A 13,687-nucleotide genomic window follows, 5' to 3' on the forward strand; every position below is an offset into this window, starting at 1 on the left:
ATGGAAGCCACGATGGATTCCCCCCATTCATCAATCCTACGGCGAGCAGCTGCATTTCGACTTCGAGAGGAGAAGACCAGTGTCGAGATTATCACAGTTTCGTACTCCATTCGCGGCCTGACCGCTTCGTAATCACAAGGTACGCCTTTCCAACCACGTCCCCCCGGCTTGGCAGACTGTGGATCTGCGGCCTGGCAAGCTCTGTTTCGGGGGCGCGATGGAAAGTTGTTCGCCTCTAGAAAAAAAGACTGATCGCAGAGTTGGGTTTTGTTGGAAATGGCTAGCTCTTGCCGCAGGGAGGATGAATGCGAGCTATATGAGCAAGTAGCGCGCGCACAGAGAGAGAGAGAGAGAGAGCGAGAGAGAGAGAGAGAGAGAGAGAGAGCGCGCTAGCCATTGTATCGAACGCTTACATTCCTCGGCAACTATGATGATGTGCATTCAGCTCCCGCCCATCGTTGCGTCTGCATCATGGCTGGCAAGCGTGTTCTCATCATTTGCACTTCCCACGACAAGCTTGGAGCTACTGATAAACCCACAGGCCTTTGGTGCGTCTTTGTGATTCTCCTATCCTCCAGTGTTATGTACCTTCACTTGTCTTCCAGTTATCCATTTGAGTAGATGGAGCTTAAAAGTCTGTGAGTGCGTATTTTAGATCATCCTCTACACCATCATTAAATTACTGGTCTGCAGGGCTGAAGAGCTGGCCGCACCTTACTACATCTTCAAGGAAGCAGGCGTGCAAGTGGATGTCGTAAGCGTCAAGGGCGGCACTATTCCGATTGGTACGTCCTGTTTAAGGTTTCTCTCTGCAATTGATTGTTATTCGCAGAATATGCTCTGTCACAAGAATTGATTTTTTGAATTAGTGGAGTGTGCTGTGTAACGTGAAGGCACTTTGAGAGGAAAATAATCGTTGCATTGGGTTTCAGATCCAGCCAGCGTGCAAGGCGGCTTAACCGAACATACCAATCGGTTCCTGAAGGATGGTGCGGTTGATATACTCTTTACAGCGGTTTCAGTTTATTTAAAGCGACATGATTCAGTCCGTTTGACTAATTTTGTTGGATGCACAAAGTACAGATGAAGTACAAACCTTAGTGAAAAACTCTATTGGAGTGGTCAATGCTTCTGAAGACTACGATGCTGTTTTCTTGCCAGGTAAGCCCCCCCCCTGCCCAAAGGCCCTCCTCTCTCTCTCTCTCTCTCTCTCTCTCTCTCTCTCTCTCTAATGTAAGGGTCCCTGCCATCCAATCTTTTTGCAGGTGGGCATGGGGTCTGCTACGACTGCCCTGACAATCCAGTGGTCATAGCATTGCTGGAGAAGTTATGGGCACAGGGCAAGATACTATCTGCAGTTTGTCATGGGCCTGTTGGACTAGTAAACATAAAATCTCCTGCAGGTGAATATATTGTGAAGGGGAGGAAGGTAAATCATCTATCGAAAATGGGTTGAATTGCACAACTGAGAATGCAAAACAGAAAGCTTGTGCGACTTGCGTGCAATGATACCTAGAGTTTAGGTAAATGGATTGTATCAGCGCTTGCATTTATGAGTTCAACTCTCAGAGTCTTTGGGGAAGATTACCGTAGGGGAATGACGGCTATGCAAACACTAAGACATATAGGATAATGTTCATAGCCTTTGTCATGGCCAGAAAACTCAGGACGAAAACCTTTGTATAAATGGATGCTCAAGAGTGTGTGGGTGTGTAGATTTGTATGTGTGAGAGCATGTTTATACTACGGCCCACACCCATTGTGGGGTGCTGATGATGTCAGTGGGGATGTCAAAAGAGCTAGTACCTGCTATGCGAGGTGGAGTTTATGGTTTCAACCTTATGAGTGACTATCATGAGATTGAAACTGCACTGTGTGTTGTGTTTTAGAGGATGAGTTTGGGCATGTTCCTGGATTTCATCTAGAGGTAGCATACACAGATTGGCAACACCTACACTTGCTGCCTCAGTGGGGAGTTCTCTAACTGCCTGACACTCCTTTTTGCTGCACTGCTCACACATGAGCTTCAGTAGCTTCCTGTAGGATTGTGTAGGCCCCCCTTTATAAAGGGGAGGGGCTGGCTTTCCCGTCACCTCATGACCAGCAGTCTGTAGGCAAGCCAACCTGCCCTGCGCGGCTAACCAGCAAGTCTGTCCTAAGGCCCAATCAACCTGGTCTGTGCCCTGGCCCACTAGCTAGTTTGGTCGACCTTGGTCAAGCCTATAAATGGCCAATTCCAGCTAAAAGTTAGGCCTTTGCTGGGCCCGAATCCAGCCCTCATCAGGGCCCTTCTGACATGGATCAGATCTGCCCTATTCCAGGGCCAGATCTATGGTATATCTATGCGTCATCTTCTGCATAGTCTATGGTGTATCTATGGTATATCTATGCATCATCTAGGGCATATCTATGCGTCATCTTCTGCACAGTCTGCTGATCAGCAGCCATGCTGTCCATTTGACAGCCACGTCACTAGCCCCCTCTGACCATTTGACAGCTTGTGGTGGGGCTTTGTCTTTTCTACCTCAAGATCCTCCCTCCCTCTCAATGACCCACTGGGGGTTCACACTGACCCGATCAAAGAAATGCAATCTCAACTCCCACAGAGCTCTCTAGAATGAGTGTGGCCAATTTATTGCTATCTACCCCCTTGATCGCTCAGAATCTTCACTTCACAAAGTGATCATTGACAGGTTCCCCCTCATCAATGGTCAGTAGAAACAACTGCTTTGGAGAGTCACATCCTCACCAATGAAATATGTGGTAAATCTGTGTCATCTTGATGATTAGAGATAGTGCATCAGTGTCCCTGAGCACCCAATCTTTCCTTCAGATCTGGCTCTGCAGCTTTTATCACTTTTCCTGCTGGCATTCACGTGAACCAGGCGGCTGCTTTTTTCTGTCAGTAATCTCCCATATGTTCCCTGCAACCAGGTGGCTGTTGGAAAGGTCACCTCCCCATCTGTAAGCCCCCAAATGAGGAGAGCATGGGGGAGGGAGACCTAGGGCAAGGTATGCCCAGAGAAAGGGGACAGCCACTGTACGGATCAGTACGGGCTGCTGCAGGGCAGTGTACGGAAGGTGTGCAGGGTGCACCAGGGTCCGGACAAGGGCTGAGCAGAGGCGGATCAGTAGCAGCATAGAGTCGCACTGTTGCAGCAGGTATTGGGCAGGTCTATGGCCTGCAAACAGGGCTGGCAGGGTAAGCAGTCCAAAGGGGCTGGGCCCTGCATGGAACAAAGGGCTAGAAAAGGGCCCTAAATAGGGCTGGATAGGCAGCCAACCAGCCAACCATCTGGTCGGTTGGTTAGGGCTGCTCCAGACCAGCCAGTCGGCCCAATTAGGGCTGGCTGGTCGGTTGGTTCTGGAGGGCCTTGTGCTCTATATAAGGAGGGCCTTTGTGCCCTCATATCTCATTCTCTGGTGTAGCAGATTTACAGCAGACAGGAGCAGCAGACAGGGCTTCCTTGGGCCTTTTCCCAGGAGGTGAAGGAGACCTAAAGAGGGCTGCAGACTGAGCTAGTAATTGCTGCCTACAGGCTGATCTACAGGCAGTAAGGTAGAGAGAACCATTCTGGACAGAGAGTCTACAGACGCTTGAGGTGGAAGCACGTGGGCTCGAGTCTAGAGATATCCAGCAGATAGGAGATAGGAGAAGTACCTTGTGGTAAGATCAGAGGACCACACCATTGGTGGGACTCTGGATCTCTCTCTTTTGTATTGTGTCCATAGCTTTGGACGGAAATATTTGGTGGTTTCTCTATCTGGTTGGTTCATTGTCTATTGATGAGTCTGCACATCTGTTTTATGCACATAAGAAGTTTGTGATTCCACACCCCACACCACACTGTGTGAGCTCCTGGGCTATTCTATCAGTCTTCCACTATGCGTACCCTCTGTTGGGTCATTTCTAACAGTGGCTTCCATCCAACATACCTGCCTTGCCAAAATTTGGAACCGGCATGCAGGACGCCACTCACTATGAAAATTAAGTAAGCAAGTGAAAGAAATGAATGACTTTTGTCATTCATAAGGCCTGCCCAAAAGGTTGGCGGAACCAGAAGCAGAAGCAGCAGCCAAAAACAGTAGTAGTAGAAGACAGGTGGGAGGATTAATTACGAGTGATGCAGGTGTCGAGGTTGGGACAGGGGGGAAGCTTGAGAGTAGAGAGAGAGAGAGAGAGAGAGAGAGACTCTCGAGTGTAAGTTGAACGTGGACCAATAAGCGTAATTCCCTTTCAACCCCAACATCATCACTAAGACCTTCCACAACTGAGCAGGCCAAAAACCATGCTAAACATTGAGTGATCAGAAGCTGCCTTCCTCTTTCAGGTGTTGAAGTCAAGTCCTTTATCTGGATTATGATCTCACTCCCCTGGGCTTCGATACCATGTTAGAACAACTTGGCAAAACTTCTATGGCCCTGCTTTTAATGAAGCTTTTAATGAAAGGAAGAGTAGCTGGATAGCAAGAAGGCTAAGCTAACCTAACATTTTAAAAGTCATTAAAAACACTGATGGCCTCCTTAACATAGTCAGCTTCAAGAAATACAAATGAAAAACACTGAAAGCCCTTTGGACCAAGAAACAACCACCTACTGCTAGTCCCTTAGCAGGGCCTAAAATGGGGCTAGCTTTTCAAGATCCTAACCACTCGGTGGAAGGGTCTCCAGGTGAATATCCAACCTGAAACTCAGTGTGGCAGCTCTAGATCTGCCTGACACTCCTTTTCTCTGTGCTGCTCACACATGAGCTTGAGTAGCTTCTTGTAGGAATGTGTAAGGCAGGCCCAACTGACCTGGTCTATGCCCAGTCAGTTTGGCCAACCTTGGTTAGCCCTATAAATGGTCAATTCTAGCCCAAAGTTAGGTCCTCTGCTGTGTCCTATTCCAGTCCCAGTCATTGCCCTGGCGCCTTCGTGGCTCAGACATGCATCAGATCTGCCCTCTTCATGGTCCAGATTTATAACATATCTATGCGTCAACTTCTGCAGCACACATGGCTGCTGATCCAGCCCATATGGCTGCTCAATGTGCTGTCCATGTGGCAGCCTCTCTGCCCATGTGACAGCATGTTTATTCACATGGCAGCCTGAGGGTGTCACCTCATGTGTCCATGTGACATCTTGTTCTTGTGCCCGCATTGCACGACATTCATCCTATGCCAATAGGTAACAAGTCACTCAGCGCTCCTCATTTGTGGCTTACAGGTGGGCATTGTTCTTTCTATCCCAACACACAATGTATACACAGCCCCTGATAAGGAGAAGAGACAGCCAGCCCACTCTAATGAAGGGGAAGGGTTAGCTCTAGGGGCAAATGGTTAGGTAGGCTAAGGTGCTTATATTTAATCTACATGCTTCTTTCACCTCTGCACACTCCCTATCTCAGATCATATTTAGTTTATAGGGACCAATGTTAGGAAGGTTAAGGTTCTCCTATCTAATCTACATACTTCCTCCACCTCAACACACTCCTTATCTCAATCTCTCTCGGAGGAGCTCACACCGACTCAGCTCAAGGCAAAAGCTACAGAATTGGCTAAAGTAAAGGATGCTCAGAAAGAAGGAAAACGGGCTGTCTATAGAGAAGGGAAGGCGTTAATCAGAGACTTCAAGCCTAGACCCAAGCACCCTCAGTCTTAAACTGATATGAATGAAGGCCGTCTACTTTACATTATATCTCGGAGGTGCTCTATGCACTCCGAGGTGATGCCCTGTTCACTCCCTTGACTCTCTTTGGTACTCAAGATGTAGTCACGGTTTTTTTGGCTGTGCTCTCTGTCTTCATCAACCTCTCTCTCTCTCTCTCTCTCTCTCTCTCTCTCTCTCTCTCCCCCCCCCCCCCCCCTTCCCTGTCAAGCTATGCTACTTTACTGCTGCCGATGTTACGTCAACCCACTCTCAACCCCAAACGAAACGTAGCTTGTGCACAACCGCGCAAGCCCAGCGTTGCTGGCTGGCTTGCCACAACGGTGCAAGGAGCTTTCAAGTGGCAACAACAAGACCTAATCTCCAATCATTCGGTTCTCTCAGCATGTCTCAGGAGCTCGCGCTTGTCAAAGCGCTGCACGTGCCGTTGCTAGCCACAATGGAATAGATATTGATCATAGTGCTGCCCACGGAAGGATCTCCTGCTGTTTGGAAGCCACGAAGCCATTACGCAAGGTACCAGCCCAAATGGCGAAATCAATCGTACCGCACGATAATCTGTTGCTGCAACGTCCTGCAAATGAAACTACTCTTTTAACCCATGTTGGTAACCAGCTCTGTCCAACCCTAGTTAGGGTAACTAACACTAGCGCTTACGCCAAAAAAAACTAAATTTTGGTAATTTTAGCCATATTTCAAGCTATTTTCGAGCTTGCCCGTAGATGCTCGTGTTGGAGTCACCCGTAGATGCAAGTGTTCGCCATAGTGCAGTATGTCCCCAACATTGAAAAAGTAAAAATTTCCTATTTTCGAGCCAAAGTGGTCACTAAGCCTTCATTTTATTTCTCTAATCCAATGATAGTTGTTTTGATACCACTTAGAACCAAATGTAGAAATTCCTGACAAAATATTACTGCTGAATTTACAAATGCTTTCTCATGCAAGCTACAAGGGCTTAAATCACAAGGCTGACGTCAATAATTAGGGCTTATTAGAATTAATCATTACCCAACACACGAAGACTCACCCCCAAGGCCAGTATGAAGTTATCAAAGAACTAATTGGCTAATGAGATTTGTTAGAACCCAAGGCCAGTATGAAGTTATCAAGAAAGTAAACATTTAAATGTTTGCTTATGGTTCTAATGGCTCTTCGGACTACAAAAATTCATAGCGCTACGAATTCTCAACCTGAATCAACTCCAAAAGAATCGTAATTTTATTTAGAAAATTCCTAGCGGCGGGCTCAGACATGGGAAGGGAGAGATAGGGAGGGAGAGAGGCAGAGGATGGGTGGAGAAAATTCCCTGGGGGCTGAGATATGAGGAGGGAGAGAGGTGCAGGATGGGCTGGCTGAGCAAGGAGGGAGGGGGCGCAGAGACGGAAGAGAGGGGAGGACAGCAAGAGAGGGAGAGGGGGAGAAGAAGGGGAGAGAGGGGGAGGTAGAGCAGGCTGAGAGGGGAACGAGCGGAAGCGAGCTGAGAGGACGGAGAGCTGAAGGCAACATCAAAAAATACAAAGGTGGTTCTTCCACCTTATATAGTGAGCAGCCCTTTAAATGCCCCTAACACGTGTCCCTTCTGGAGCTCTTCTAGAAATTTTTCTTAAAGGGTCTTTTACTGCACTCACACTCCCACTCACAACGAATACAAGAATTTTATTTGGGGCCCTATTTGGATGGCATGGAACCTTGCGAATGTGTAAAGCATCTTGATGTCGTATGCTTTGTCAATCTACGATCAGGTGGAGGGTGATCCTGTCATTTATCTATGGGGACAAGCTTAATTGAGGTAGAAATGCTCTCCATAGTAGTAGACATGGCTGTCAAAAATTAATAAGCAACAGTCGAGCTGGAAAAGATGGAACCTTTTTTGCAACTGGCTAAGCAGAATGCGTTTCAGGTGTTGATACCATTGGCGGTTACTGCCCCAAGCAATATGGTATGTACATACACCTATTGCATTTTAGGATGCAAAGTCTGGGACTGACCTAAAATTTCTATCCATTCTGAGAGGCCTATAGCCAAATGAAAGCAATGCTCTTTTAGGTATGGTATGTACATACTCCTATTGCATTTGAGGATGCAAAGTCTGGGACTAACCTAAAATTTTTATCCATTAATATTTATCTCCATACAGAGAGGCCTACAGCCAAATGAAAGCAATGCTCTTTAAAGAATCTGCTAAAAAATCTGCAGCTTCAAAAATGCTGATGCATAATGCATACTAATTTCTTCTTTCATTTCTATCAGATTTCCATGTAGTCCAGGCTCTAAAAACAGTTAGAAATAAAGCATAACTGTTCTGCAAAGACTCCTTTCTTGGTGTACTTGTAAGAGCTCAATGTAAGGTACCTTTGACATTTGCATAAAATGTGTTGCCAAATTGATATGTGGATGCTTTCTTTAACTTGCTGGATAGATTTGTGGAACTCGTCCTTGTTTTCACTCTATGCCCAGTAACCAGGTCCTCATTGTTGTGTTGTATTGCTCGGGGCTTTGAAGTGCTTCTTTCTTATTTAGTGGTAGACATCTTTGTGTAAATCTGGCAACTTTTGCATGGTCTCACGCTCTGGTTGATGGATTGTTTTGTTTACCATGAGAACAGGTAACAGGGTTTACTAACACAGAGGAGGAAGCTGTCGGAAAGACTGATGTAGTACCCTTTTTGTTAGAGGACAAGCTTAAAGAGTTAGGTGGTTTATACGAAAAGGCATCTGACTGGGTAAGTCTTCACTTCTGTTCTCTTCCATGAGCAAGCATCTATATGTGTAGTCGTCAATATGTTTCAAAAACGTTATTTAACATTGTCACATTTTGGCAAACAGACCCCATACGCCGTTGCAGATGGGAATCTGATTACTGGCCAGAATCCTCAAAGTTCAGCAAAGGTGGCCGAGCTAGTTCTCTTGGCACTTAAATGATGATCGATGCAGAAGGGCACTCTTCTGTTTGTTTGATACGTGCAGGTATTGCCTCTTGCAGAGGAAGAGACATAAAGTTCTCTAGCTTTTTGAGTGGCCACTAATGAAGTCAAAGTAGCATTAATTTGCATATGATTATAAGTTTGGTACCTATCTGAGCTTTTCATGTTTGTATATATTTTCACAAATTATTATATCACGTTGACGCTTGGAAAGGAGAGCTTATAAAAATATCTATGGGGCAATTATTTGTCAGTCTATAACTAGGTCTATGAATAAGGGCTGAGAAAAGTTCTCGAAAGGAGTGCTATAAAGACATCAAAAGAAATTCTCCCGTGAAACTCACAGTATGACTTAGTGACGCATATGAATTTTAATTTAGCATGAGAACATGAGTCGTAACTCTTCTTAACATACGGCTTTTTGAAGTCCCATAAAGATAAAACAACCCATGAGGTTACGTATGGATCCATTAGATTTGTCTTCGTGTGTGTGAAAAAGATCTGCGTGTGTATAAATTTGTTTTTATGTAAAAGTAAGATCCATAAGCTCTTGTTAAGTCTGGTATATGGAAGGTCCCATAAGGATTTTTAAGATCCCATACATTATGCTAGAAAATTTTGAAACAACATAGGGATGAGCTAGATCCCATACGGAGTTATTGCATCTCTAGATTTGTGTATGAACTATGCTTCGTATCTATGTGTGTATGCACATTGTATTCATTGTATCCATGTATATGTATTTGTAAAAGTAGATATACCTTATTGAATGACATTACAAGCTCAGAATCGCACATGGTCACATGCTCTTAGGTGTAAAAAGGACGCACATAAGCGAATAATGTGAAGATGCAAATACATGACTGTCATATCGTACTTTTGCATAGGATGCACTTTTAACATCCACTCACACACACAATTATTTTGAAAAGAATAATGAGCCAAATACCTTACAGGCTGAAACTCGTACACGATCACATGCTCGTAGGTGTAAAAAATAAAAAATAAGAAGAGTTACTTTGAACAATGTGAAGATGTAAATATGTGATTGAGTCGTATCATGCGTGTCTACCATTTCACCATCGAGGCTCTACTCCTTATTCCTAACCTTTTTCCTTTCCACCATACTTTAGCATAGCAAATATGTATTTTTAACATCCACTTATAATGGAAAAAATCTTTTGAAAAAAAGTATCATATAGAATGGTACCATGGCTAATGAGAATATTATTGTTGCTTCGGATTCCCATTTCCATTGAAAAATATAATAGTATACTATATCAAGCTAACAAAGGACACATGTGACAATACTAACAATCAATGTTCTTTATCAATTGAAGAGATGCCCACATAGTGTTTAAAAAGGAATACATGATAATGTTGTGAAAGAGGTGCTACATGAGAGGGAAAAGTGCATGGATTAAAAAATCATATTCTTGGATAAAAAAGTGACTCATATTTGGCTAGAAGACACAACAAAGGAATGAAAAGTCATCATCACGTTTCGGTGGAATCATATGGTTTTGAGTAGAGTTTGTATGGAGGTAAGTTTCTTCTTTTTCTTGTTTAGTAGGTGTGCTTTTTACTCTTCTTGAAGTTTATTGTCTCTCTCTCTCTTTCTTTTCTTATTTTTATGGTGGAGAAAATTGGTAAATTATATTAACGCAGGGAGAGAAAAAACTGTACAACTTGCTAGCAAGCATTTTGAAAGGTAGCCTAAAGACCACATCTTGGGGTCCAAAGTATCCCAATAGATCTAAGACTTACTGTTGACCTACATTGAGAAAATCCACAAGCATCTTCCTCTTTTTGAATACAATATCATTCCTAATTGACCATCATAGAAGCCCTAATTAGGCACCACACTTTGTACTCAAAGTCATTGAGGGCAACCTTATTGCCCAACATTGCAACCTTCCACTTGAGTGGAATATTGAAATGAGCTCAGCTCATCTAGTTATGAATACTTCTCTAGAAAAGTTGATAGTGGCCTTCCATTTATAAGTTGCAAATGGGTAAATTGGCCTCTCATTTATAAGTTGCAAATGGGTAAATTGGCTATATATTTTTCCTTTTACAAACTCCACCTTTTATGGAGAGCTTGCAAATACTCAGCTCTGATAGCAAGAAATTCTATCGGTTTAATAGAGTGGCAAATCATTTGGCTATTTTTTCTCAAAGTCAAAGGGAGCTTGTTGATGCCATGTTGTTAATGCAAGCCAAGGTACATTAACCAAGCATGGTAGGGGGAAATCATGTATCATGAGGTGGCTCATTGGTGTGCCTTTGGCATTCACCCAACCTTGGAAAGCATTTGGCCAAGCGAGAACCGGGCTCTTAGGCCACAGTAGAGAGATTATGAACCTTTCTCATTTTGGCAAGTGATAAAGGACAGGCAGCTCTTGATTGCTAATCCATTGATTTTGCATGTGGTTCCAAAGAGAAGACCACATCGAGATCCCTCTATTGTTCAGCCTTTTAGTGATTTTCAGGCTTATCTGAATAGGAGCCACCTTATTTATAGAGCAAAACACTATAAAAGGACGTTTGACACCTTCAAAGGGGATTGACATATACCTTGATAAATTTTGACTAGAGTAGATAAACAATTGACCTCATGACGAACGAGCCAAAGGAAGAGGACAAACTACTCTGCGGGAGGCAATGAACTATTTTGGTCGCCCATCAATTAGGAAAAACCTAATGCAACAAGGGGAGTTGGTGTCCCCCATAGCCTTTAAGGTGTCCATCTCATCGAAACAATCATGGGGCAAAGCAATAAAGTTGTAAATCTAGAGAGAAAAGCGAATTAGATTTATGGGCAATAGAGCACCAAATGATGCTCCTAGATACAATCACAAAAATGAAAATGTCACAAATTGAAAGAGAATGGAGACGTGGTACAAGGTGAAAAGGGACCATTATTTCACAATGTATTGGGCCTTAAAGATGGAGGCGAGCCAAACAATGGACATTGCTAGTCAAGTGTGCAAACTTGCTGGCATCATTGCATGGGACTTGTGGCAACACCTCTTAGCACCAATTTCAATGTCCTCTGCGGAGCTCATTAAGGAGAGAATCCTTTCATCAGATGTGTTGACTGGATGGATGGAGAGTATCTAGGTTAGGAAGTGTTTGTGTTGAGTGAGGGGTTGCAAGTGTGGTTGTTTGGTGTGGCAAGGCTATTGCAATATGTTTCATTGGTACTCGTTGTTTGCAAAGAGGATGATTAAGGTGGCCAGTGTTGTTGATTGGGGTGGCTAGTATTTGTGTTGAGTGGGGAATTGCAAGTGTGTTTCTTTGGTGTGGCAAGGTTGTTGCAATGTGTGTCACTGGTACTCGTTGTTTGCAAAGAGCATGATGAAGGTGGCCAGTGTTGTTGATGAGCAAAGAGTGTACGAGTGTGTGTAGATAAACACAAAGTGTGAGGGTAGTATAGGGGTGTACATGAGAGAGGGAGACAAAGTAAAGCGTGTAAAATGTGGAGCATCCAAGGTGTTGTGATAGTGCTTACTTGTGTTGCAGTACACAAAGGGTAAATCAAGATACAAGATGTCTCTCCAAGCTTGTTCCAAGATTTTCCAAGAGCTTTCTCTCCCCCTCCTATGTATTTTGCTAATGAATGAAGTTCTCTTACTTCTTGAATTTGTTCTAAGTTGAATTAACAAGAATGCATCCAATGTGTACTCACACAAGTGAATTGACATTTGTCCTCGTTTTATCTTTTATGAGAAGCACCTTCTTGAAAAGGGACTATGGGGACTATGAATCCATCCTTTTGATGAGCAACCACTTTTGTTAGGAAATCTGGTAAAAATTGTATTTCCTTCATGGAACCAACTTGTATGAATGTTGAGTGATGAAGATATGTGCTAGGAACTATCTATGCAAAACAAAGTCTATGGCCCTTCAACTATAGCAATGGTCATGCTTCAAGTCCCATATTGTGAACTTGAATGCCATGGAGACATAAAGGCCATTAAGAGAAATATGAAGAACTCTCAATACATTATAGTAGTATGACATGAAAAATGGTGGGCATCATTATGACACAACAATCATTAGTCTCATGATCAAGGTAAGTCCCAATTCCAAGTTTTGTACTTTCTCATCAAAAGTCACCACACTTTAATACACATTACATAGACCCTTGTACACAAAAGATAGTACCCTAGTTCATCAATCACATGGGGAAGGGCTCCCTATGGGTCAAAAAACATGCCACCTCTCTATCCACACTTTGTGTGGTTATATTCACACACACACACACACACACAGTTATTTGTTTAAATTATTAAAAGTATACAAATATAAATTTTTATTGTGATCAAGTAAATTATGGATTGACAATCTAACTAGCCTTCTCTTTTGATGCACATTCGTTAAAGGGATACACCAATGATGGATGCAAATCAAAGGACAATGCCATTGTTCATGTTATCATAGTCCAATCACAATATGCTACAAGTTGTAACATGGTGAGGCTTAAAGAGGCAACTTGTAAGATTATGTGAGGAATGTCTTCCATATCATAGTCTAATCACAAATGCTACAAGTTGTAACATGGTGAGGCTTAATGAGGCAACTTGTAAGATTATGTGAGGAATCTCTTCCATATGTATTATTGGGTCTAGTTCCCAAAAAATGCCAATTTAGTTGGCATTTGTTGTTGGGAGAACTGCCCCTAAGATTTGTAGGGGAATGGACCCTACTTTTTTTTCCTGCACAAAAAGCAATTCATTTGTGATTACATTTGCCAAGCTCATTGGATTCTAGGGATATAGATGAGATATGTGTCTAACAACAAATGCAAACTACAAGTTACAATAAAGCTAGGTGCATAAAGCATTCATAAACTCTTTACTGTCTACTAATGGGTGCTTTGACTTTGAGAAACCATAGCTTTGGAAGTGACTATCGAAATCAATTGGACTAGAGAATAAAAAAGAAAGAATTTAGAACAACTCAATGCAAGATAGCTATTAATATGCAATACTACTTGGCCATGTGCTTCTAGGAAAAGACTATTAATCTAAAGTTGTATTCTATTAAATTTGTGGTTATGAAAGGAAACACCTCATTTGTGTGGATGGTTGTTGATGGGGGAGCATGTGCT

At 43.2% G+C, this 13,687-nt stretch overlaps 1 protein-coding gene across 1 annotated transcript; it reads left to right on the plus strand.

Annotated features, from left to right (window-relative positions):
• Positions 1 to 8,763, plus strand: LOC147891300 (glyoxalase 3-like). The gene is made up of 8 exons (XM_087389608.1): positions 1 to 139; positions 446 to 548; positions 694 to 785; positions 933 to 989; positions 1,084 to 1,161; positions 1,266 to 1,429; positions 8,254 to 8,370; positions 8,474 to 8,763. The coding sequence occupies exons 2-8, from the start codon at positions 472 to 474 to the stop codon at positions 8,567 to 8,569; spliced, it is 681 nt and encodes a 226-aa protein (XP_087245734.1). The 5' UTR covers positions 1 to 139; positions 446 to 471; the 3' UTR covers positions 8,570 to 8,763.
• The last annotated feature ends 4,924 nt before the right edge of the window (positions 8,764 to 13,687 follow it).

This window comes from Dipteris shenzhenensis, chromosome 18 (genome assembly GCF_047967505.1).
Source record: "Dipteris shenzhenensis isolate YYH24624 ecotype China chromosome 18, Dip_SZ_1.0, whole genome shotgun sequence".
Classification (NCBI taxonomy): domain Eukaryota; kingdom Viridiplantae; phylum Streptophyta; class Polypodiopsida; order Gleicheniales; family Dipteridaceae; genus Dipteris; species Dipteris shenzhenensis.

What these genes read in the sequence shown, in the direction of transcription:
- LOC147891300 (XM_087389608.1), top strand. Translation starts at nt 472, where the DNA reads ATGGCTGGCAAGCGTGTTCTCATCATTTGCACTTCCCACGACAAGCTT. An exon ending in CGATGCTGTTTTCTTGCCAG is followed by an intron (nt 1,162 to 1,265) that starts GTAAGCCCCCCC and finishes ATCTTTTTGCAG; the next exon opens with GTGGGCATGGGGTCTGCTAC. An exon ending in ATATTGTGAAGGGGAGGAAG is followed by an intron (nt 1,430 to 8,253) that starts GTAAATCATCTA and finishes CCATGAGAACAG; the next exon opens with GTAACAGGGTTTACTAACAC.